This window comes from Astyanax mexicanus, chromosome 6, assembly GCF_023375975.1.
Source record: "Astyanax mexicanus isolate ESR-SI-001 chromosome 6, AstMex3_surface, whole genome shotgun sequence".
Lineage (NCBI taxonomy): Eukaryota > Metazoa > Chordata > Actinopteri > Characiformes > Acestrorhamphidae > Astyanax > Astyanax mexicanus.
In genome coordinates this window covers 503,192-530,000 of record NC_064413.1, presented here as the reverse complement: position 1 = coordinate 530,000, position 26,809 = coordinate 503,192, and the positions used below count along the sequence as shown (strand labels likewise).

Below are 26,809 nucleotides of genomic sequence, written 5' to 3'. Positions count from 1 at the left end.
ATTGAAATGTTGAATTAATGTTTCATACACTAAAATATACTGAAACAAAAACATTTATCTAATTTCTACATGTCTAATATGTCTATAAGGTTATAAGATGGATTATTATTTATTCATATATATCATGTTGATTTAAAATTGTCATTTCTTTTATTTGTTATTCCTTATTATTTCTAATTTCTTTGTAAATAAGGGTCACCCTCAATGTTTCCTGAGTGAAAATAAATGGTGATTAATTGATTGATTAATTAATAGCTTATTAATTAATATAAATACAAATATTCAGGTATTACTATTATTAAGGTATGCTCTTATTTCAAATCTGCTCATAGTAAAGCTGCAGATATATAGTATATATACCTGAATGCACCGAAGGTTCTGAGCTAATAAGGATATAACACATTAAATTATTCAAAAAAGGAGTTTATGAGACTTTATGATGCTGCTGTAGCTGTTTATCACAGCCACTCCTCCTCCTCATACTGCAGTTTCGCTGATTTTAAATTCTGTGCTTGTACACATAGTTTTAGTATACAGCTTTTGAATAAGTATTTTTACAATAAGCATCCAATCACAAATTCTAAACTTACAAACAGGTAAATGAAACGCACTGCTTTTCGCTTTTTGCTTTCCGAACTGCATAGTGTTTAAAATCAAGCAATTGTTGTCTATATATATACAAAAAGCACTTATATCAAATAGAGTGCAAGCAGGGTAATTTACCTATATACCTACATTAGCTTTGAGATATTTTTTAAGTGTTTTATAAAACAGCCAGAAATTCCTTCTCACAACCTGCTTTGACACAGAAGATTTTGGACCCTATCTTAAACCCCTGCGCAAAGCATGTCACAGTGCTTATTGCTATCTTACACCCCGCCAACAGGCAGTTTTCAGTGTAAAGCGGTGTAGCTACCGTGTGCAGTGTGAGAGCCTCACCAGGAGCACAAAAACCATACAAAACGGACAGGAGCACACATGCACTGAGAGACGGGGAACACCTGGAGTAGATAACAAGGGGGCGGGGTTACAAACAACCGACGGTGAGAACACTAATGACAGGGTGAGGCTAGGGTAGCGACAAGACAACAATAAAACAGGAGCATGTGCTTAAAGAGAACATGGGGGTAAATAGACAGAATAATAAGAATATTAGAATCCTTTTATCCTTTTATATTTGCATTACAGACAGAAAACAGCTTTCTAATATTTTCCGATCACTAAAAATACAGTAATAATTCAGACCTAAAAGGATTAAGGCCTTCAGGGGCATGTGAACATTCTAGACTAAATAATAATAAATTATTTATACATTTTCAGGAAGCAGATCTCCAGGATCAGGAATAAACAAGCTGGAGCCCTCATCACAAAACTCATCACATTTAGAGTTTATCACTGATGGATTCAGATATATAGAAATACAGAAGACTTTGGCCACGATCAGAAAAGGGAGTGGTTTTGGCAGAGGGAGGAGGAGGTGCATTTCATTAAAAGAACACCTTGCAAACTGTGAAGCATGAGGGCGGAACAGTCATGCTTTGGGGTGCATGTAGTGGTTTTGGCAATATTGCACAGATAGATGTAAGAATGGATGAGACAGAATACTAGAAAATCCTCGATGCAAATATTAAACCATCTATTAAAAGGCTGGTTTAATAGTATGGCTTATATTAAATTATAGTATAATATACAATATAAAAAATACATCCTGGACTACCTGAAGAGGAACAAACTTAAGCTTTTAGAATTTTGTCATACACAGGAAATTTGGCAGTGTTAAATCAACATTTATTAGTGTTAACCTTTACACTCTCAGTGTTAATTTAACACTAACAGTGTTGATTTAACACTGCCAAATTTCCTGTGTACATACATTTTTCAGATTAACAAACAGACTTTAATATTCTACAGGTCTGGCAGTAATCTGGCCTGGTTATGTCTAGTGAGATTCAGCCTTCCAAAATATGTAACTAATGACAGTTAATCCATTTAATCATTATTTAAAAACTTATCTTTTTTCTGCTTTACTGTATTTTTGCACTAAAAATCCCTTTATTTTTTCCAAAAATCGTCAGTGCTCCTTATGTATGAATTTTACCAGTCATGTATTAATGCATTAGCATTACCAGCTAACCACAGCGCTAGCTCTTTTGTCGTTCAGAGGTGAGTATATCAGACTGTAGTCTGTGTGTTTACCATGGACAAACTGCTAGCTGATATCGCCCCGTCTTTCTGAAACACTCAGGATTTGTCAGTGTAGCACTGTCTCTGGCATTAGCCGCTAACTGCTAGTGGCTAGCCGCTAATGCTAATGCTCCATCACTCAGCCTTAGTGGAAATCTGGAAATCTAAGCTTACTGTAAATAAACAGAAGTGCTTTACTCACCCAAATAAACATTTTTTAGCAGAGAAATCTGTGTAGATTAACATCCAGTGCTTGTTTGACTTTAAAAGATAATGTTCCTTTCAAGAATTACAGTTTTGTTTACTTAGCTTAGCTTAACTTTACAGGTTTTAATACCTGGAGGGGAGACCTGATGAATTAAGAAGGAAAACTTGGTGACACCCCTGTTTCTACTACTAGTTAATTAATTAATAGTGTCACATAGATAGATAGATAGATAGATAGATAGATAGATAGATAGATAGATAGATAGATAGATAGATAGATAGATAGATAGATAGATAGATAGATATATAGATAGACAGACAGACAGACAGACAGATAGATAGATGGATCCAGCAGCAGGTATATACAGTACACAACAGGTACTAAGGAAGGAACTACCTTCATTCATGAGTAATAAAATATACAGTAAATATTGTGTTTTAAATTTCATTTGTCTTTAAAAAACATTTTAAAAAGCAGAAATGACTGTGAAGAATATCAGCTAAAAGTACAGTCCAGGATGCTGCTGATGGACGCGTGTCACATTAACATTTGTGAAATGTCTCGGAGTGATAACCTCACTCTTGCGGTGTTCAGATCCAGCGCTCTGCTGTTTCCAGGCTTCTTCAGGTGAAGAATACACACACTCACACATAAACATTAGAGACTAGCTGTCACACTCCTACACAAGGCTTATCTCATCATGATTAGATTACTGCAGTGGTCTCCTTTCTGGCTGCCCAACTAAAACCAGCCCCGGCTCTGACAGCCTGTGTGGAGACTGGATCTGCCACTCTTCTGCATACCTCCATACACTGATATACAATATATATATATATATATATATACATACATACAGCTCCCAGACCACCCAGTTTCTGAATCAGTTTCTCTGATTTTGCTATTTATAGGTTTATGTTTGAGTAAAATGAACATTGTTGTTTTATTCTATAAACTACAGACAACATTTCTCCCAAATTCCAAATAAAAATATTCTCATTTAGAGCATTTATTTACAGAAAATGAGAAATGTCTGAAATAACAAAAAAGATGCGGAACTTTCAGACCTCAAATAATGCAAAGAAAACAAGTTCATATTCATAAAGTTATCCTTTATATTTGATCTTATTGTAACGATGACTGAGGATCTCAATCTCAATCTCAAAACTCAGTCCTGTTACCTAAATGAATTCTTACATCTTATTTGTTTATTTTTAAAATACAAAATTTGGTAAAATCACTAGAATGTGCTCAGTGTCCTCATGCTATTAGCATAGCCACCATTAAGCTATTTTTCATGTTTTTGCTAATTCTGTGCTAAAAACTCATTCCTGTTACTTTCAGACCTGTTACTCAAAACATAAAAGGTAACAGGAGTGAAGTTCTAGTAACAGGAGTGAAGTTCTAGTAACAGGAGTGATTTTTTTTGTCATAAATATCAATTATTTTAACATGCAGTCAAACATTTCTTTAAAATAAAGACTTTCTTGAGAAAAAATCAAAAAAGGAATTAGTGGACTTTTGTTATCTTCAGATTAGAAACCATGTTAAAATTAAGTAAAGCTGTCTGAGTTTGACCAGTACATGTTTTGAATAGTTAAATATATGTGTTTTTAGATTATTAGAGTTAAAAAGAGATAAAAAATAAGTTTATTTGGAAGAGTTACAACAAGCAAATGGCTTCCATTCGGTGGAATGGCCCTTATACCTTATACACATCCTCTGTATGTTAGAATTATGTTAGAGTGAAGGCGTCTCTTTCTGTTACCTGTTTGTAATCATGGAGAGAGGCCTGAGCTGTGTTTTTCTGGAGTAAAGCGCAGGAAGCTTCTCGTCTGGAGATCAGCAGAGCTTTCTGCAGAGCTCTGTACTCCTGAGCCAGCTCTCCGTTCTCTTTTAGAGCTTTCTCCAAATTAGCCTGCATGTTCAGGAACATAATCATTAGTGACATTAACATACATTATGCTGAGCATCATGGGGGAGAGAACAATACAAAACAATAGAAATACACAGTGATTTAAAAAAAAAAGCTATTGTTGTCTATATTTACAAAAAGCAGTGATTCTATCGACATCTATCTACATTAAAATACTGCTTTAAAATACTGTGCTTACTGTGAAAAATTTATATAAAATGACATTATAGTGTATGCAAAAGGACATTTAAAATGATCTGCTATTCTATGTGTTGTGTGTAGAAATATTACGTGTGTTAAGTGTTTTTAAATGCATGCAAGCTACAGATTCCTTCCCATAACATGCTTTTACACAGACTATTTTGAGCCCTATTTAACACCCTGTCTGCACTAGACATATATCAATGCAAATTGCCATCTTACACCCCACCAACAGTTTATTTCCATACCTTCCACCTGTCTTGATAGCTCAACAATAAACAGAATAAATGAGCATGAAAGAGCAGGTCAGTTTGCAGTTCTTTAAATGTTGTTCTGGGTTCTTTTGGGACCTCCTGGATGAGTTGTCCATGCCCTTTTGGAGTAATTTTGGTTGGCCAGTAACTCCTGGTAAGGTTCACCAGTGTTTCATGTTTTTTTCTCCATTAGTGAATAATACAGTAGCTCTCACTGTGGTTTTCAGGACTTTTGTAAAATTATGATTTAATAATCTACAAGCTGTTGGAAAAAAATTGGACATTCTTTATTATTCTAAGCTATTAACTGCCACTAAACAAATTTAACTTTTCTTGTTTAGAGACCTCATTTACACCTGTTTCTTATTGTTTCTGCCCACATTAAACCACATAAAACACAAAGGACCCTGGATCTGGATCTGCTGTATGCTAATGTTAGAGAACTGGGCCGTTCAGACCACAATCTTCTTCACTTCACTGCCCTGTAAAAGCCCCGGGTTCAGAAACACCCAGTGACCACCAGGACATGGAGGCAGTGGTCACCCAGAGGCTGTAGAAGCACTGAGATGATGCGTTAAGATGCGATTAAGATATCCTGCATCTTATCAAAGACCTTCAAAGACAGTCTGAAGCTGCTTCTCCAGTAATAAACCACAGGAAAGCAGTGGCTTCAGATCTCTGCTGAACCACAAGAAGGAAGCCTTCAGTGCAGGGAGCTGAGGGGGGTTCAGGAGGGCTCCGAAAGAGCTTAAAATAAAGATTAAGGAAGCAAAGAAGAAGTGCAGAGTTAAGCTGAAGTCTAAACTGGAGCAGAACAATGCCCTTGATGTGTGGAGAGGCATGAATGACATCACAGGCTTCAACCAATCCAGAACCAGATCAGAGGACGGCGAATCACGAAAGGGCAAACTTACAGGAGACGTATTATACCTGCTTTTTACACAAGTAGGCTATAAAAAAAACATGGTCATGATCTCACCTCAGCTCTATTCTCACCAGTTTCAGTCCCTTTTAGAATGAGCCGTTTGAGGGCTCTGACACTTAAATGCAAACAAGCTGTTTCTGGCCAAATCCCATGTTTACGCTTAATGCTAAATGCTAAATGCTAAATAGCAAAACACGTACATGCTAGTTCATGCTTAGCTGTGATAGAAGCACAAAACCGCCTACTTATCTGAAAGTTCTTACATCTCCCTCATCTGTTGGCTTGCCACAGACAGTAGGTACAGATCCCTCCCTCAAACAAAGTCTGCTAGCTAATCCTTCTGTCTATGCATGTTTCCTTACTGTGACATTTTTAATTTTAGTCCCGTCCGGACTCACATCTCTGAGTTTTGTCTGTTAATAAAATAGATATTTGTCCACTGCTGTGCACCGTATTTACACTTTGGGCGCGCCACGGTTTCCACGGAGATCCACGTTAAAAACACAACAGTGAGTGGAAATGGAGGAGCTACTGAACGCTGTGATGTCATGTGACCGAGAAAAAAGCCTAAAAACTCACTGATCCTCCTGTTTTTACAATTGCAGTCCAGATGCAGGAGTTTTATCACTAAAGAGTAGAAGTGTGAAATATATTTTCCAGATATTTTCACACATTTCATGCTGGGGACAGATGGAGAGTGCAGGTACAGTACCTGTACTCTCTATATTTTCTATAGTGTCTACACTAGTACATTTGTACATTTTTTTTTATAATAAGCTGTACACTGTAGCACATGCACAGCGTTTACTAGCCTCTGCATGTCAGAACATAACAAAGCTCTGCTACAACATGCACAAACACTAATAATCAGACGCCACTTAGAGAAGCATGTAAACAAATTACAATAAATAACTGCTTGATTTGCCTGTCTCATCTCATCTCCATGCAGCTCTGGCGGCGGCGGGCGAGACTGAGGCCGAGCGTTTCTGCGGCGTACCTGTACAAATAATGGAGTGCGTTTGGGCAGTAAAACAGTGCAGCGCTAACTGATGAGTGGAACCCGGCGCTGGGACCGGCCGTAAACATGACAAATGCAGTCTATTGATTTAAAGCTTAATTACTGCATGCGGCACTGACAAAGTCTGTCTGACAGCGCCCCCGAAGTGTAAATGGAACAAATTACGCTTTGTTGGCTGTAAGAAACTGATGGTGTCGGCACTTTGCGTTCTCTTTACTTTTCTTCTCCTTGACGAGAACGCTTCTTGATCAAATAAACAAACGACTGGAGTCGGTGAAGACTGGAATTATTTAAAAGACATGGATTCAGAATGAAGGAAGTTCTTCAGCTCCAACACCCTGCTAACCGCTATCATACGCCTCCTGGACGTTCCGCACCACGGCCATATGGTTTCTGTTCATAGTGATATTTCCCATTCAAGACATCCTGAATATGCTGAACATGGGTGCTGGCATACTCTATAGTTAAAGCAGCAGTATTCCTGAGTGGAGAGGGGACAAGATATAAATGCTCTGATAAAATCAGTGTGCTGCCATGACCATCTGTCACATCCTGGTCTTGTCTCATGTCTCTGTGTTATTCCCACGTGACCTGTGCCCCTCTGTGTCTCCTGTCAGTACTTTTCCACCTGTGTCTATTTGTAGCTCCGCCCCTTCCCCAGGTGTTTCCAATTCTAGTGTGTTTCCTGTTTCTTTAAATAGATCCCATGTGCCACTTTGTCTCCGTCGGTCTTTGCACCTTCCTCTGTTGTTTTGTCGTTCTCGTGTTTTCTAGCCTAGCCCTCGTTTTCTTAGCTTTAGCCCTTGTCCTTTGTTTATCTCTAGTTTCTTGTTTATTTCCGTGTTCCCTAGTTCCTTGTATATTACCCTGCTTTGTGTTTATTAGTTTATTCCCTTGTTTATATTTCCCTGCCCTGTTTGGTTTGTTTATTATTATCGCTCATTTGTTTTGGTTATTGGTTATTTGTGTTTCTTTGTTTAGTGTTACTCGTTCCTTGTTTCTTTGTTTATTTGTTATTTATTTATTAAATTATTATTTATTTAGCCCTTACCTGCACTTGTGTCCGCTTTCCTCGTCACCCTGCCTGGGTCATTCCGTGACACCATCCCTACAACATCTAGCCCCTATTTTAGAGATCTACAGGCAAGCTGTCGACGGTGCTCTGTGCAGCTTGATTTAGTATGTCAGTGTGTCTTTGCTATCGTAACAATTGGAAAAGTACAGCTTGTGTGGTTTGAAAAGCAAAGCAAAAGACATGTATTAATTCTCATGATTAATCATAGTTGTGTTAATCATGTCATTTGAGCATGACAATCAGCATGTCTCTTTAGAAGCTCATCATTCCCTTTAAGAGTCAGGTGAGCTCTGACTTTGGTGGATTGCTATTTTAACGGTGCAGCTACCTGGACGTGTCCAACAAACTCTTCTCAACAGAGGAAACTGTTTACGGGAACAGCAATGTTATTTTATTTACTATTCTGTTTATTGTTGATGTAAAAGTTGGGTTTGTGCTGCTGTGTGTTCATGTGTGTGTAATAAGTGGGGTTGTACGCTCGGCTCGGCACAGCGCCTGTGTTACCGAGATAGTGATGAACGTATGACTGTTGAGTGTTTACTATTGTCAGGGTTTAAATCAGTCAGTGGAGCTCCTGTGTTTTCTGTTACCAAGATAAAACTCCAGAAATGTACCTGAACACACCTCATTTCCAGAACACCACACCCATTAGTGTAGATACATTCAGAAGATCTGCTGCTGTTTAAAGCAGGCAGGAGGAAAATAGAAGGGGCAAATAGACTGTCGAGGGGATGTATTAGTTTACTATTGGTTTCTAATTAGGTTGTAAAAAACTCTTAAAAATCAATAATAATCAGTTATAACACATACATAGAAAGGGCAACAATATAGACGGCTGTGGGTTCACTATTTGGGAAAAAACAGGTCATTGTTGCCCTTTCTACGTATGTGTTATAACTGATTATTAATGATTTTTAAGGCATTTACAACCTAATTAGTAACCATTAATAAACTAATTGTAAAACATTTATAAATTTATAACCCTTTATAAAGGTAGTCTTATTTTATTTTAAAGCGGTACCTTACTTGGTTATGCTATTGTGTTATCATTATTTATTTAATAGTCATAAAATGACAAAAATATTGTGTATCGCAATGATTTCTGGGACAATATATCGTCCAGAAAAAAATTCTATCGTGACAGACCTAGCATAGCGTTAAAGACGAGAGTTGAGAGGAAATGCACGGTAAGTCCTCCCAGCCATTTCACCACGCTTTCTGTTTTAAAGCGTTATAAATGGTGAGTTCTGTAGTGAGCGCTAGTGCTGCTGTTTTATTGTTTTCCGTGCGAAGGCCCAAACAGGCGCTCTGCTCTGCTGCCCTGCAGCCAACTAATGGGAGGCTGGCTCTATGAGGGAAGACTTTTAATTCTGCGCCTGTCTCGCACCAACAACTTGTTTGGAGTTTGCTGCACCCGTGCGCGCATGGCGGATTAAGCTCCATTGCCTTTTCTTGTTTTGAACTAATGCATTCTTGATCACCGTTTAATGAAACTATATACCACATGGCGATTTCACATTAGATAAGCCATGTGAGACTCTCATCAGGCGCGAGGCTCTGACTGGGGCCATAATCCTGAAGCTCAACTCCCCCAATAAATGGCTTTTCCAAAGGAAAATGAAGTGATAATTCATGGCTTTCATGCAACACATAACCTATTTTTTTTTTCCTTACAGAAAATTATATGAGGCTGCGTCGCATTACTAGAACAAACATGTATTATCAGGATGTCGTGGGATGATAGTGCAGCTGTGATGAAAAGGAAATAAGAAAGGATGTGCACTGATCAAGGAAGTAATGTAAAACGGGGAGATAATGCTAAAACAAGCGATATAGTACAATAATAATACACTGAACCTGAAGACACGCTGTAATCTCAGTATTAGAGAACAGAGTCTCGTGTAAAAGCAAATCATTAACGCATTTTAAATTCTAAAATCTACTGCACCGTAAATACGCCTGTTCCAATAATAATAATAATAATAATAATAATCTCATTACTTTACATAAAGCAAATAACTTAAAACTGGATTTTCTACATATATGAACTATAACCATAAAACTATAAAACATAGCTATAGTCTTATTTGTTATGTACTGTATATACACAACAATTATTTACTTTGATATAATTTACATACATAACAATTATTTCTGTTACGTATTATATCTATATCTACAACAGTTATTGACTGGTATGTGCTGTACATACTAGGGCTGTGTATCATGATAAAGGGGTTACAATTCAATATATCACAGGATATTGTGATACAGTAATCAATGTAAGGCAATGTATTTTTGTTTTGTATATCATTGTTTAAGTCATTTTTTATTATTATTGTTGTATACTATACCTACATAGCAGTTCTTTACTGTTATGTATTATATCTGTATAGTAATTATTGTATAGTAATGTACTGCTGCTATTAAACAATTCTTCCAACACAAGAATGATCAAATTCTGTATTGTTATTTATTGTATCTACATAATAACATAATTATTTACTGTTATGGACTTTATCTACAATTCTTTAACACTACGTACTTTAGCTAATATTAGTTTTATACTGTTATGTACAATAGATACATAGAAATATTTTATTATTATGTACTATGTCTATATACCACTGACCTCAATATTCAGCATAACATCCCGCCGCTGGGAGAGAAGTGTAGAAAAGGTTTCCTCAGAACGTCTGTTTCTGTTTCTGCAGTTCTCTACATCACACTGCACTCTGTTCATCATCTCACTCACTGTTTTAAGCTTATACTCCACCACCTCGTACGTGTTCCTTACAAAAAATACATACAAACAACATACGGGTTACTGTTATTTTATTATCTTACTAATTAAGTAACTATTATAGCTAGTGTAGAATTAAATCTCTCATTCCATCATTATTTTATTCATTTTAAAATGTCTAGTTGTGTCTCTAGTATGAATGAATGCTATATGAGCTGGTTTTAGTGATCCAGTATAACACTACTTTAGTCTGGTAGAGGAGTGTTTTGGGGGGGGTGATAGGATTTGGGCTTTTGCTTATGAATATTAATACATGCAAACATATCTCCTCTGATTGGCTAACAGCACTGCGACACCAGGATGCAGTGAGATGAACAGTTAGAAACTTTTAAAATAAAGAGATTTTTACACTAATAACATCTTTACAATGTCATATGTTACTTTACAACATGTGTAATAATGATCTGCTAAGTGCAGTTCAGCCACTGACCTAGTCTTAGAGTCTCTGTAAAACACCAAATCCACCGGAGATCCTATTCAAACCTGTAGTTACTCACACACAGAGGTGGGTTGTCCAGGTCCAGAAGGTAAAAGTACACAGCGGACCATCTATATCTTTAACTAGTCTCAATTGTACCTTGTACATAGACTCTATAGATTCTAACCATTTGTTTCTTAGCTCTGAATTACTGGGTAAAGTATATAAACACTGATGTGTTATTCACACAAATAACACAGGAATGAACTGCATGCTGTTCCTAGCGCTGTTAGTTATCTCCTATCTGACGAGACGGCGTCGCTGCCCGGTTTCAGCTCTGTCTGTGGGCGGTCCCGAGCCGAGGTGGGCGGGGCCATGAATACTAATTCACAAGTTGATGTAGACGCAGTGCTTTTTCTGATCGACTCTGATCATTTTTCTGAATATTTTCTTTTACTAGCTGCTGCAGACAATGAGGAAGAGGAAGAGTTTCATCATGTGCAGCATCATAAACAACTCAGAGAAACCTGCTGGATTTCAGAATACAAACAAACAAGAAAAAGTGGATTTTAACAGAAGGACATTTTTAATAGCTGTCACTATTTACTGTAGTTTATTCCTCAACAAATAAAAATGCACACAGATCACTTTTGGTTTATTGAAACACTGTAAACTAAAGCTAAAAACAATTTATTTATCGTGTAGCTGATTCTAAAATCACTTTCTGTGAACTGTGCATGAAAATCTCAGCGTGCCAAAGATTCCTGTTTAATCTATCTTTCCGCTGTAAAGTCTCTGTGTATTGTTCCACTCTGTGTAATTATTACAGAGACAAAATCTAAGCCTTGTTTCCACCAGCAGGCAAGTCATCTGAGACTGCGATGATACTGTGAAGTCTGGCAATTTGCATATTCCTACTGCAAAATGGTTCACCAGACATGTTTTATTTTAAATGCTACCTACTGCTACAGTACTAAACACTGCTTAATGATATTTCCTTAAATATGGCTTCCAGACATCGCTTTCCTGGAATGCACATGTAAGTAAACAAGCCAGAGCTTTCTAGGACAGAGCTAGAAAATGCTTTCGCAATTATTTTTAATTAATTACAAAAAAATAAATAAAATATTAAGATGAAATGAGACACACAGAGATGCACAGAGGCACAGTTAAGCATATTATTTATGATCACAACTCAAAAACTAAGTAATCTCCAGGCTTCACAAGGCTGTGTAGTACAGGAGCAGACTAAATGTCCTTAAAGTCTGAGAAACCGCTCCTAAAGCTTTGTTTCCTAAAGGACGATATTGACACATAAATCTGATATTATATAAGATATTAAATCTTATGTTTCTATTGTTTGTTTAAATTAAATTATTAATATCTGCGCTTGAATCCGTCCTCTCTTCTGTGACACACAGCACATACTGCAGCTTTCACAACGTCTGTACTCACTGTAGCTCCTCTATATCATGAGGCACGCTGGTAATGATTTCTTCCATTCTTTCTGATTCTTCTCTGTGTTCTTCAGACCTTATCCTGAGCTCCTCAATCCTGCAGGACGTCTGTTCACTGCTCACTGAAACAGCACTGAAGGCTCTCTGAACACAAACCATCATTTAATCATCTTCACCAATACAGTACCAGTACCAATACACAACTAAAACAACAACACAAATATTAAACACATATTAATATAAATACCTGTTCTGAATCCAGCTGCTGCAGACAGACGCTCTTCTGCTTTTCCAGATCATCAGACAGGATTTTACGTTTAGTCAGAATGTCGTTCAGTTTACGTTCCAGAGCCACACTTTTCTGAAAACACGTAAATAAATAAATAAAGAAAGAAAGAAAGAAAGAAAGAAAGAAAGAATATTCAGAAATATACTAAGATTAGCACGTCTAATAATAACATTGATATCCCAAATATCAAAGTACTCCCTACATAGTTGCACACGGATAATGCAATTTGATTTCGCAATGAGTACAGACATTTCTAAAAGGTTATTAACTTTGATATTATACAAGTGATATTTTATCAACAGATCAGTCAGGATGTAAAATAGTGCATTAAGAGAACACTGATACTGTAGCTTTAATAAGCACAGACCAACCAGGATGTAAATCACATCCTCTCAACTGCTATCAGAGAGTAATCCAGCTCAGAAAAACAGATAAGATCACTAGTTTCCATCCTAATCCCATGGCAAAGATCCAGTGCATCGTATGTATCATTCTGTTTAAAATTATTACTATTATTATTATTATTATTATTATTAGTAATGTTGTTTATTGTGAAATACCTTGATATATTGTAATTATATGATATTTTCTAAGACAGTTATCAAACTGTGAAAATCTCATAACATTAAAACCCTTATTTTAGGAACAATTACCTTAATCTGTCTCACTTTTTCTTATTTTTTACCTTATTTTAAGCAATTTTAACTTGATTTAAGATTATTTAGTAATTTAACAATAAAAACATGATATAAAAGACCTTTCCTTTTGTTTTTAAAATTTTGAGATTGAGCTTATTTTAAGAAATTTAACAAAAAAAAAATGTGCTTAACCCATTGTCAGATTTTTGTTTGAATGTAAATATAATTATAACTTTTAATTTGTATTTATTTTCTGGAATGTATATTGTTTTTTATGTATACTGTGTATAGAGCAGCGTTTTATAAAACACATGTTGCTGTTAGCTATTGAAATAGTTTAGGACAGCTCTAATTTTCTGTAATTTAGTTATTTTATCCAGTAGATCAGATTACCTCAGTCTGCATCTCTTTACGCTGAAGCACCTCACTCTCCAGCTGAGCAGCAGCAGAGAATACAGCTTCATATTCCTCCTTCAGATCAGCTTCCTCTCTCTGATTGGCTGCTTTCAGCAGATTATATTCTTCCAAACTCGAGGAAATATTACCCTGAATTATTGTGTGAACAAACAGAAACAGCATGAATAACAAAATTAGTACTATTTACAGAATAGATTCTGTTTCAAAGCGAGAATTTACAGATTCCACAATGTTTTTAGGACTTTAGGAGCTTTTTAGAGTAGCCATAAATGTTTTTTGTTGCAGCATTAAACATATTGTGCTGTTGCACACTCAGAGAATTTCATTCAAAGTTTTTTATTTATTTATCTTTTTCCTACATAGTAAATGAAAGGCGAAAGACAAGGCAACTGATGTATCTTTTGAAAAAAGAAAAACATCAATATGAAAACTGAGCAAAAGTTGTATTAAAAAAGCAGACCTGAGTATGTTTTAAAATATTACTTTTAAAAATTATTATCATTATTAAAAGGGACATATTAAACATATTTTTTACACACGTCAAAATACTGCAGGTTATGTAAAAAATGTTCATTAACATCTTAACATGAAATCACTCTCACGTTAGTAGGTATAGATCCCTTCCTCAGACGAAGTCTGCTGGCTAATCCTGCTGTGTACTGAAATGGCGGATTTTGGTGGATGGTGGATGTTTAGATGTCTTACCTTGAGAACTGCCGCCTCATTCATCTCACTCATCAGCTCAATCTTCAGTTTTTCAGTTTCCTCCTAATAAACAAAGTAAAAGAATATGCTGTTTATTAATCTCCATATTCATCTCTGAAATGAATCTCTGTTTGGTGGAATAACTCTGATGGTTTTTAATCACAGTTTTTTTCATGCATCTTGGCATCATGTGCTCCTCCACCAGTCTTACACACTGCTTTTGGATAACTTGGATAAAAATCATCATTTTTAAGGGGTCTTCGTTTGTCTAAATATCTGGATTTGGTAAAGATGTGTTTTATGCACAGGACTATCACAGAGCAGTAGTTATTATTACTGGGTGGTGGGATGTTATTATTATAGATCAGCCCCACAGCTATGAAACTGAATAAATCTGATCTGTGGTATTATAACAGGTAATAAATCAGAGTAAAATAACTGTAATCTGAATGTTTCTCACCCGGTTTCTCTGCTCCTGTCTGAAGGTTTGCTGCTCCAGCTCCTCCAGTCTGGTTTTGGTGTTTGTCAGCTGAGTAAACCACAGTGAAAGTTCTGCACTGATCTGCTTCCTCTGTTCTTCATTTACTCTGATCTTCTCCAGAATCTGATTACAGTCCTGCTGCAGCTCCTTCAGCATCTCTTTACTACAAACAGGTCAATCAGGTACATAAAAAACCTTTAATAATTAACCCCTTGTATGTGAAATAAAAAAAAAAATATTTGATTAATTTGTATTTAAAAAAATAGTAATTTTAAAATGTGAAAAGTTCAGTAAAGCACAATTTTTATATATAAATTTTATTTGTATTCATTAAATTTATTATATTTTCACAGTTGCAGATTTACTTCAGTTGTAAATATTTTCTATAACAATTACAATTAATATTTTTAGTAATGTTTCTTATCAAACATGAAATGCTGGCATGTTAAGGGGTTAAACAAATACATCTTATAAATATATATATATTTTTTGCTTTGTGAAGTGAGGTGATGAAATGTTGACGAAACTGTGATTGTTTTTTAATTGAAAAAGAAAATAGCAGTTTAAAAGTATTTTTTCAAACATAAAAAATTATTATAATAATTTTCAGTCATTACCTCAAAATAATAAAACATCTATGAAAAATGACATATTTGCTCAGCCCGAGTTGAAACCATATTTTATATTATACGTTTAATAAACAGAATAAACAATATTATTGTCATTAAAAAAATATGTTATGCCACTGACACAGTGATAATACATTAGCATTAATGTAATAACACTCAATAACATTTTGAATTATTATAAATATTCAGATATTACCCAGCTTTACCCAGTAATTCAGAGCGTTCATCTTTTTGACTTTGAGGCTCGAGACCATGACATAATCTCGATGGATTTCGATAAAATATCGAAATCGTGACACCCCTAATGAATATTCATGAGCTGAAGAGCTGAAATCCTATCGTTTATTTTCCCTGTCCACTCCTCCACTGGACTAAAGCAGTGCTATACCGAATCACCAGAGCACCTTTTTTTTTTTTTTTTTACAAAAAACAGCTCACATGGCATTCATTCATACTAGAGACACAACTAGACATTTTAAAATTAATAAAAAAATGATGGAATGAGACCTTTAAAAGATATTCTCTTACAGCAGTGAGAAACTCTTTTGTTTTTCAGTTTATTCACTATAAAATCTACTACTATTACAGATTCCAGACTTTCTGATAGAGCTGTTCTTTAGTCCACCATAAATTCTGTCACTGATCATTAGGAGTTTACTTACTTCCATTAGGCAGGTCGGCCAGCAACAAGCAGCCATGCATTCATAGAGGATGCACAAAATATATAAAAAACTTAATGAATGTCTTAAAAATCCCATTAACAAAAGTGTTCTCTACAAAATACACAACAAAGAGTTTCCCTAAAAAACTAAAACAATCTCTGACCTGCCAAAAGTCTGAACATACAGTAAATATATCCCGAAGTGTAACCTCACAGGACTATATGGAAATGCTCATACCTAGATAGGTAAGTTGTGAGGTGATATCTTGTGAGTGGGTGCCAGAGGAGACAAATAACAATAAAATACAAATACTTAATTTCCTACTTTAGTATAAATGTAGGTTATCTCTTCTTTACAGGAGTAAATATTTTAACATTTTCTTTCACAAAATTATCTGAATTTTCTCCTCCTTACATTTAAAAAAATATATATAAGATAATTCTCGTTACTCCTGTTTAATTTCAGCTGGTTTTCATTCCGGCTTCTCATCGTTCAATAAAACCCCTATCCAGATAAATCTCTCCATCCAGATAGAGTGAATCTGATTGTGATTGGATGTAGAGAAGTATAAACATATACCATTCCCACTCCCTATTGGTTTATACTGTGATCCAACTAAGCTTCTTTAATATATTTACATTCTACTGTATGTAACATACATTCATTTATAATCAGCATATATGAAGCTGAAACACTAGAGAACAGCCTAGTGCAAAATCCCAAATTATATTATCAACATTAACATTTTAATATTTTACATTATTATACATTTCATTACATTACATTACATTACATTTGGCAGACGCTTTTGTCCAAAGCGACTTACAATAATGAAGTACAAAGTCATAGGAATTTAGATAACCCATTTTAGATAGGGCTTAAAGGAGGTCGAAGGGAAATAAAGGGATAGAAAAGTGAAGGAGGGGAAGAAGGAAATGAGGTTAGAAGTAGTTAGTGTGTTAGAGGTGTTAGGAGAGTAAGAGCTCTTTGAAGAGCTCTGTCTTCAGGAGTTTATTAAAGATAGTGAGAGATTCTCCTGATCTGGTAGTAGAAGGTAGTTAGTTAGAGGTGTTAGGAGAGTAAGAGCTCTTTGAAGAGCTCTGTCCTCAGGAGTTTATTAAAGATAGTGAGAGATTCACCTGATCTGGTAGTAGAAGGTAGTTAGTTAGAGGTGTTAGGAGAGTAAGAGCTCTTTGAAGAGCTCTGTCTTCAGGAGTCTCTTAAAGATAGTGAGAGATTCTCCTGATCTGGTAGTGGAAGGTAGTTTGTTCCACCATTGGGGAACTCTGTATGAGAACATTATAGCTTTTAGAAAATTTTTTACTTTTATATTTTTTAATTTTATACTTCTTTAAGTAGTTTTGAAACCAGTACTTTAAGACTCTGTGGGCGTGGCCTAAGCTTTTGTTCTTAATGGCTCTATTTTTCACTTTACATCACTTTTACTTTTAACTACTTTTACTTTTAGCTTCAATGATATAACAGGTATAGTAATACTCTGTATTTAAACATGTATCATGTCTGTAGCTTTATTTTAACAGCATTTATTTCATACAACACATGTTTTTTTAGAAAGAGTCAAACCTTTGGATGATCTTTTTATTGTAGTCCTCAATTTCCATCTCGTGCTCTTTATTCTGATCCTGAAGATGCAGGAGCTCCAGACGCTTCTTATTGAAGATCTCCTCAAACTCAGAGAGCTTTAATTCATTTACACTCCTCTGATAAACGACAAGACAGACATGGATCAGTTTCTGAATCAGTTTCTCTGATTTTGCTATTTATAGGTTTATGTTTGAGTAAAATGAACATTGTTGTTTTATTCTATAAACTACAGACAACATTTCTCCCAAATTACAAATAAAAATATTCTCATTTAGAGCATTTATTTACAGAAACTGAGAAATGACTGAAATAACAAAAAAAGATGCAGAACTTTCAGACCTCAAATAATGCAAAGAAAACAAGTTCATATTCATAAAGTTTTAAGAGTTCAGAAATAATCAATATTTGGTGGAATAATCCTGGTTGGTTTTTAATCACAGTTTTTTTCATGCATCTTGGCATCATGTTCTCCTCCACCAGTCTTACACACTGCTTTTGGATAACTTTATGCTGCTTTACTCCTGGTGTAAAAATTCAAGCAGTTCAGTTTGGTGGTTTGATGGTTTGTGATCATCCATCTTCCTCTTGATTATATTCCAGAGGTTTTTAATTTGGTAAAATAAAATAAAATAAAATAAAACCCAGTGAAGGTGTGCCCTGTCGTATTCTCAGTAACACATATACTGTATTAACAAACCTAATGTTTTAGGAATAGACTCCATTTTTGCAATGCAGGGTACTTGATATACAGCATATACTTATTAATAATGACCTACAGAGTTATATAGGGATAATATTCAGCAATATTCAGGCAGTCTGGGACACTTTTATACTGTATATATATGTATGTAATGAGGATGCAGCTTTAACTCAGTGCTAGAAAAGATTATCTCATTATTTTTCACACTTTCACAGTTTAAATAAATAAGGTTTCTGACAGAAGTTTGAGATATAAGAGTACAGTTAGAACAAAATGGAGGTGTTGTAATAAAGACGATGAGCGGGTCTTTCCTGCCCTCCAGAGGACGTGTGTAACGACGCTTATAACATGCGTCCCAAACACACAACTATAACCTTCATTTACCTGCTATAAAACACCATTACTAACACACACACAACTTTCACTACAATAAACAACAATAAACACATTTATACTCACAGTCATCACGATCTGTTTATCAACCTCTTCAATTTCCAGCTGTTTCTTCTTGTTATTCTCTCGTTTCGCTCTTAGCTCCACTAACTATAAATAATTTATCAATAATTTTGTATTATTATGAGCCTTTTGTTGGTTGTTAAAGGGACAATAAAGTCATATATTTCATTAAATACATGTAGAATCTCTTAAGTGTACTATGGGAAGGGTGTTTTTATCTTAATGTGAGAATGAATTTATCTCAGGTATATCCTCTCATCACTCACAGTATCATTTATTTTAGCTTCTTGTTTTTCTAGAGAGGAAATCTGGAGGCGTGTGGCACCAAGCTGCTTCTCTTTTAATGGAATCTTCTTCTTAGTTTCGTGGATTTTGGTGCGACAATTATCCCCAAATAACTTCAGCTTCTGGAGATCAGAGCTAAAAGAGGAAGAGAAGAAATTAGTTACTTTTTAGAATTTCAGAATTACTTGCTATTCTGTACAAAACTGGTAATCAACAGTACTGTAAAAATATTTAAAGTAAAAATCATTTTCCACGAATGTTAAATAAAGTTATCACACTGCCATGAGAAGTAATCTGCAGTAACACTTTACAGTAAGGGTTCATTACCGAAACTTAAACTAATTAAAAATGATACTTTCTGTAGTCACTCATAACATGATCAGAATGTGTCATTAGAGAAACGGGTAATCACCGAGCTTCAGTTAGGTTTGCTAACCATAGCTAGATAATTTACGACCATTTGGACACTGAAATGTCTATATTAGGGGTGTGCCATATCGTATCGTATGCAATAATATCACCAACATTTTTAAATATGGTGAACAATATTATACACTGAAATATGGTATCATATCACCCACCCCTAATTATTACTTTTTTACTGTTTTTAGCAAAAGAAAAAAATCACACTGTTCTCATTTCTGTTATGGGTGTGCCGTATCATATCATATATGCAATAATACATTTTTTATTCATTTTTTATTTTGTTGCAGTAGTGTATTCTTTATCGTTTTAATTCAGTGTTTTGTCATTTCAACAAGAGTATTGTTATCACGAAAATACCATGAAATATCATGATATTATTTTAGGGCCATATTGTCATTGCATGACAGTTTTCCTAAAATATATGTATAACTCTATATTTTAATATGTATCATATCACCTAGTTCCTGCAAATACACAGACCAAAATATATTTTATGGGAATACTTCACAATGGTTCACATTTCCTCTGTGTTAATTAAAAGTAAATGACTAAATTTCTTTCTATAAATTCTCTATAATAAAGATCACTGGTTAAGATCATATTTATATCATATTTAATCAGACTGTCTCTATTTTAATATCAAATCTAATGATATAAAGTTTAAAGACCTTTTCAGGAGTAAAGACTGTCCGGACAGGTTTACAATATACGTTTAATATATATTTACTCTTTTCTATGAGTTTACAGAAGCAGAACACAGAGAATGATCTGAGATCAGATGCTGGTAGCTGAGCTGCAGGGTGATGGTGAGGAGCATCTTTACATCCTGGCATTTTACTGACCCCCACTGCCTCCTCCGCCGTAATGCAGGAGGATCAGTATTAAATCTGATTTACTGCTGAAACTAACAGAAATACAGCAACAGTAAAATAACTATACGCTGCTACCTATTTATTTATATTTAAATTTTTAATCAACAATGTCTTATATTTATTAGGTTCACCATTTTAATAGGCAAAGGAGAAGAAAATATATATTTTTTTAATAATATGAAAAATGTATTTACTTTATTTTACTGTTAGTCTTGATGAAATAAACAATCAGTATTTTATCAATAATATTTTATTAATATTTAGCATGGCCAATTTGGTAAAATGATAAGAAAAATGTTTATTAGCCCATTTTATTTTGTTTGTAATTTCTTCACATTTATTTTTTCTTACTTTGTGTTTTTACAGACTACATTGAAAACTTTTATTTCATACAACATAATATACATGATTCAGGCAATAATCTGATCAGATTATATCAATATCATATTGTAATTTATTTTAATTTTCAAAAATACAATATAGATTTTAAGTAACAGTTTACATACAGTATAAAGACTGGTTTAAGATATTGTAAGTTATTTTATTTTCTAAATAGTTTCTATCTTAAGCGAGAAATTCTCTTATAATATGGCTGTTGGTTGGAATGACTTAGTTTGGTAAAAGGAAATACAGTCAGTTCTATAATAAATTTTCAATAATTGCTTTGATATTAATTGTATTTTATGGTATTAGTACCGGACATTCTGCTACAGTTCCTTTACAGTAATAAATAATTCAGCAGATGGACCCCCGCCTCTCTATTGCTTAAATTTAGTGCTAATAAATTCATATTAATACTGATTGATTTGCTCACAGTTGATCTTTGAGATGTTTCCGAGAGTCCTGGAGCTCCGTGTTCATTTCCTCTCTTTCTCTATTGGCCAGAAGCTCCTCAGCGTCCAGATCCTGCTGTTCTCTGATCAGATCATCAGACCGCCGGGAGAATCTGTCTTCAGCCTAAACACAAAAAACACAAAAACACACCTTTAAATAATTCTCATACAGCTCACTAAAAACACAGAGGAGTTTTATCATATACTGTAGTAAACTGTGTTAATCTCGATTCCATAAATAATCATTATTATTATCTTAATCAATATTTAGCATGATCAATATATGTTCCCCAGTTTTACTTTAGGATCTCTGGTTAATTCTTCTGAAGGATTCATATTTATCCATGAGTGAAACTATAAACTTCATATATGCTTTAAAAATAAACTTCATATATGCTGTGTTTACTTCGGTTGAGATCGAGTTGTAGCGCAGAAAACGAGCCAAAGAGTCTAAAAGCTGCGAGACTGAGTAGTTGTAGCGCATAAAACAAATCAAAGAGTCTAAAGCGGCGAGAATGCGAAGTTGTAGAGCATAAAACAAATCAAAGAGTCTAAAGCGGCGAGAATGCGCAGTTGTAGCGCATAAAACAAATCAAAGAGTCTAAAAGCAGCGAGAATGCGCAGTTGTAGTGGAGAAAACGAGACAAAGAGTCTAAAAATCATAGAAATATCATTTAAAATCATTCAAAACCATTACAAATCATTCAATACTAATATCTCAATATTTTTAGCTGTATATATATATATATATATATATACAATTATATATAGAACACATGGCTGTTCTCACCTCAGCCTGGGCTGATTTCACCTGTTTCGTCATTTCTCTCTCCAGCTGCAGCTTCTCCTTTATGAGTGGACCGTGCTTCTTTAAAAAATCCATTTCCTCCACCAGCTGCTGATTCTGTGTCTCTATGTGGTTCAGACTGTTCCTCACTTTCTGCATCTGATCTTTCTTTACTTTAAGATGCCACTTCAGCTCAGTGATGTCTCTGATACTGGACTCGTACTCTAAGAAGAAACAATAACACAAACATGCTGAAACAGAAACAGAACAGCAACAATACATTGATGCTCATTGTTATCTTACACCCCGCCAACAGTCTATTTTTAGTCTAGATCACTAAAATAGGGCCCACTTTCTCTTTGCAACTTCGTAAAATTAATAAAAAAATGTTTACCTACCGTTTTGCACTGCTGCAGGAAAATGCTGCTGTTTCCACAGAAAAAGATCTTCCTGCTTTTTGATCAGTGTTTGTCTTTTTATTTGTTCTTTCTGCAGAGCCTCTGTAGCCTTCTGTCGCTCTGACTCCAGACGCTGCAGAAGTGTCGTGGCCTCCTGCAGAACACCATCTATCCTTTTGCAATAAAATAATTCATCATTATATTTCAACCAGAGATCTCCCGATCATAGCGGTAAAGCTTTAGACCGCTGGACCGCTCAGAGCCCCAGTACTTTACAAATTACACATAACACAAATTTAAGAATAAACAAATCAATGATTATAATAAAATGTGATGCTAATATAATATAACTATGATATTAATATAAAAACTACATACCCCATGGTGCTGTCATTTAGTTTTTTTCCCTTGCAGTGAACATGCTGATTATTAGTTTCCTAGGAGAGAAGAACTGCATGCATTAATAGTGTTCCTCTTACAGGTAGCCTACTATATATCATTATACTTCGTTATATTATTTTTATATTTCATTTTTTGTAGTTTTTTTTTTTGCATAATTTCAATCTGGCATTTGTTCTTTACAATATGTCAATATCTACTCTTCTTTACATAAAGAAAAAGCTAAAAGTGTTTCATTTATTTTACTTTAATTCTGGATGCCCTATATGAAGATATTTGGAGTGCATTATTAGTATCGTGCAGTAGTGTATTCTTAATATATATATTTTTTTAATTCAGTGTTTTATCATATCGCCAAGAGTATCGTTATCACGAAAATATCATAAAATATTGTGATAATATTTTAGGGCCTTATCGCCCACCCCCAGCTTCAACACAACTGTTTAATACGTAACAATTAAAAAAATTGACAAAATAATAAAATGTATTTTTAGGCAGAGGGTGCCCACACTGTTTGATAAGAATGTAGAATCAGGTTTTTTGCTGAAAAAATGCTGTAAATGTTTAATTTACTGTCAACATTTCTATTTTTCTACTTTTATTTTAGTGACTAAGCTTACTTAATACTTCTCTATCATTAACAGATTGAATATGGAATCATATACTGAATATTTGATGTTTTATGTGGCTCCAAGTAAAATAAATCAAAGTTACACTTAAAGTTAGAGGTACTGGTTTGAGAGACCTGCTGGCGACTGATCTCCAGCTTCTTCTTCAGCTCTTTAATGTGCCACAGGGCTTTCTCCACACACGCTGAGGAAGTGTTTGGCATCTTACCCTGAACTGAGAAAAACGCAAAGGAGAAAATCAGGAGTGAAAAATAACGTTTACACTTTTACACCCTTATATCAGACCAATCACTGGACCAGGAGACAATAACTGTGTGGATGTATGAGTGAGAGATATAATACAGAGTAGAGATGGTCAATAATGGGTTAGTAAAAGTACTGTATACTGGAGTATAATTTGTTATTCATATAATAAAATCACTGAATAGGCTGATAGATGTGGGAGGTAAATCCTGCCAAATATAAAACTGAAATGAAAACTCTAAAATGAAAATGCAAATACTGTTTTGCACTTTTTTTTTCCAAACATGTTTGAAAATATTAAAATAAAATTATTTTTACAAAAAATAAATTAAAAACAAAAGGAAATCACTTTATTTGCAATTAAATTTTTTACTTGAGCATAGGTCATATGTGACAAAAATAAAATTTTATTTATTTATTATTTTTTTACTATTTCATTTTAATTACCATGTAGGTATTTCACAGTTAAAACTAAAATGAAAAAGATAATTGTAAAATAAAAAGACAAATAAAAGCTTCACTTTGGTCTTGCCTTTTCTTGATGAATTGTATAATAAACGTCAAAAATAGAATAAAAATGCAATAAAAATGCAATAGATAGTCTTAATAACTGTTAATACGTTGTACATAAATGACCCACTAATGGACTGGATGCTATGATGCCATTTATTGATCTGCAGCAGCAGAATTAATGAAACATGCCTTATAAGACTTATAAGACTTTTATCATTTTGTTAAACTGTTCTCAGCACAGATCTCACCTCGTAAACTGCCTCCATCTTCCACTAAAGGATGTTTTAATAGTTCAGTGTCAGGCATCGCACAGCACGCATCAAAATCTGTAAATAAATAGTAAATAATTGGCTGAATAATAATAATAATTAATAAATAATAATAATAATAATAAAGCACAGAGCTGAAAGTAACAGGAATGACTTTTTAGCATGAAATTAGCAAAAACATGAAAAATAGCTAAAAAAAAAAAAAAGACCTCTGAAGGATTGTAATAATTATATAATCTTATTTTGTTTACATTACATTACATTTATACATGTAATTTTCTGGGGACAGAAATGGCACAGATTTGGTGGAACGGCCCTTAACCACTTAGGTTATAAGAATCATTAAAATTTTAAGCAGGCAGCACTGTGGGCATGACAAAACCCACCCCTTACATTAAAGAAAATTAAAGTAAAATCTGTATAAAATTCTCTTTTCTTGTAATAATACGTTTATTTTGAGTGAATATGTAGAAAAAATGCTTTCTTACACAAACAAATATAACAAATATTAGACTTGGACATTTATTATTGAGGAAAATGATCCATTTTTGAGTGGAAAAGTGTCAAGCTAACATCTAAAACTAAAACTAAACAAACTTTATATCAAGTTTTATCAAAGTAAAAATAACTTCAGAGCCAAAACACGTAACTTAATTCACTAGCTTACCTGTTCAGACGCAGACAGGTGATGCTGTTTATCTTCAGCTTTGTGTATCACTGACGGTTGCTAAGCAACAAGCGCGCAAACACACGGAAACAGCGCAGGAGGGCAGCAGTGAAGCACCAGCATGGATTTTTAGTTTATAGTAGAGCTGTGTAATCCAGATCCAGAAAATTAAAATCCATCGCAGGGTTTCGCACCAACTGCCTGGTCCGCGGAGCAGGCAGTTGGTACAAAACCCTGGGACGGGTTTTTTTCCCGTTTTTTTACACCTCTAGTTTATAGCTATTTCTACTTAAAGTTCTTTATAGACCAAATTAACTCGTTTACTCTAGAAAAAACTGCTCAAAACAGCACAGGACAGCTTTAAATACCCCCAAAAAACTAACAAAAACACACAGACGAAAGCAGCAACCGTTCTGGAGATATTTCTAGTAATTAAAAATAATATCTGAATTTTAAATAGGATTTAAGGCCAAATATATATATATATATATATATATATATATATATATATATATATATATATATATATATATATATACATATATATATATATATATATATATATATATATATATATATATGTATATATATATATATATATATATATATATATATATGTCGTATTTGTTATAATTACACTATATTAATAAATATTTCTTTTCTATATAAAAACAAAGCCAATGGGAGCAGGGAGAGCACAGCCCCGTGGAGAAATTCCGCATTACGTCATTGAAGCAGCGCGTGCTGTAGTGAAGCGGAGGTGTTCTGCCAAATTGTGCTACCCAACGATATGTGCTATCGAGCGGCTCTGCGCATGCGTGAATTATTTCTTCATTTATTTTTTTTCATGCGATTTTCCTTACAATTATAGCTTTTTTCCCCTCGGGTACATGATACAAACTGTGCTCACTGTCATTGTTTGCTTGAATGACACAAAAAATATATATAATAAAATATAACGAAAAATATATAATAATTCATATTTTTACAGCGATTGAGGCTAATATTAAACTATTATAATAAATTATTAAAATATTATACCAAGACGTTGTGTAAGAAAAAAATATATATATATAATTTTAAAAATTAAAAGGTTTTTAAATCACCTATATTGCATTAACTTTGCACTGATTCAGCAGTATATTGCTTTACATAGGTATATTGCCTTAACTTTACCCTGATGCAGCGATTAAGACTTCAAATATCAACGATTATTACAAATATTACAAATATTATAAAAAAAAATTGTGTATCATTTTTTGCACGAAATCTTATAATAAAATATAATGAAAAAAAAACATTAAAATGGTTTCACCTATATATAATCACCTATATTTCTTTAACTTACATTTTCTACACCAATTTACGCTATTTAAATATCATACAGAGACTTATTATAAAAGAAATTATAATACATTATGATACAAATACTACTTAAAAGTATATCAGCG

At 34.1% G+C, this 26,809-nt stretch overlaps 2 protein-coding genes across 5 annotated transcripts in view; both read right to left on the bottom strand.

Moving 5' to 3' along the window:
- The window catches only part of LOC103039956 (coiled-coil domain-containing protein 178), a 38,005-nt gene extending 12,312 nt beyond the window's left edge, over window positions 1–25,693 (bottom strand). The window contains exons 1-17 of one of the 3 annotated variants that reach the window (XM_022666936.2): window positions 25,359–25,693; window positions 24,671–24,748; window positions 23,783–23,875; window positions 23,017–23,075; window positions 22,639–22,811; window positions 22,244–22,464; window positions 21,435–21,577; window positions 19,304–19,457; window positions 19,041–19,124; window positions 17,861–17,997; window positions 14,965–15,148; window positions 14,505–14,567; window positions 13,776–13,928; window positions 12,703–12,816; window positions 12,454–12,599; window positions 10,410–10,569; window positions 4,158–4,307 (exon numbers count right to left, since the gene is read on the bottom strand). In XM_022666936.2, coding sequence (XP_022522657.2) covers window positions 4,158–4,307; window positions 10,410–10,569; window positions 12,454–12,599; window positions 12,703–12,816; window positions 13,776–13,928; window positions 14,505–14,567; window positions 14,965–15,148; window positions 17,861–17,997; window positions 19,041–19,124; window positions 19,304–19,457; window positions 21,435–21,577; window positions 22,244–22,464; window positions 22,639–22,811; window positions 23,017–23,075; window positions 23,783–23,875; window positions 24,671–24,688 — 2,052 coding nt within the window. In that variant the 5' untranslated portion in view covers window positions 24,689–24,748; window positions 25,359–25,693. Of the gene's footprint in view, window positions 1–4,157; window positions 4,308–10,409; window positions 10,570–12,453; window positions 12,600–12,702; window positions 12,817–13,775; window positions 13,929–14,504; window positions 14,568–14,964; window positions 15,149–17,860; window positions 17,998–19,040; window positions 19,125–19,303; window positions 19,458–21,434; window positions 21,578–22,243; window positions 22,465–22,638; window positions 22,812–23,016; window positions 23,076–23,782; window positions 23,881–24,670; window positions 24,749–25,358 lie in introns of those variants that run through there. The other 2 variants (XM_022666935.2, XM_022666938.2) reach the window with 2 other exon arrangements.
- Window positions 1–26,809, bottom strand: part of abcd4 (ATP-binding cassette, sub-family D (ALD), member 4) — a 234,306-nt gene that overhangs the window by 57,083 nt on the left and 150,414 nt on the right. Inside the window, exon 1 of one of the 2 annotated variants that reach the window (XM_049480835.1) lies at window positions 18,320–18,526. The exons of the other annotated variant lie outside the window; for it this stretch is intronic. The gene's annotated coding sequence lies outside the window, so the exon portion shown is untranslated. Of the gene's footprint in view, window positions 1–18,319; window positions 18,527–26,809 lie in introns of those variants that run through there. 2 annotated transcript variants of the gene reach the window in all.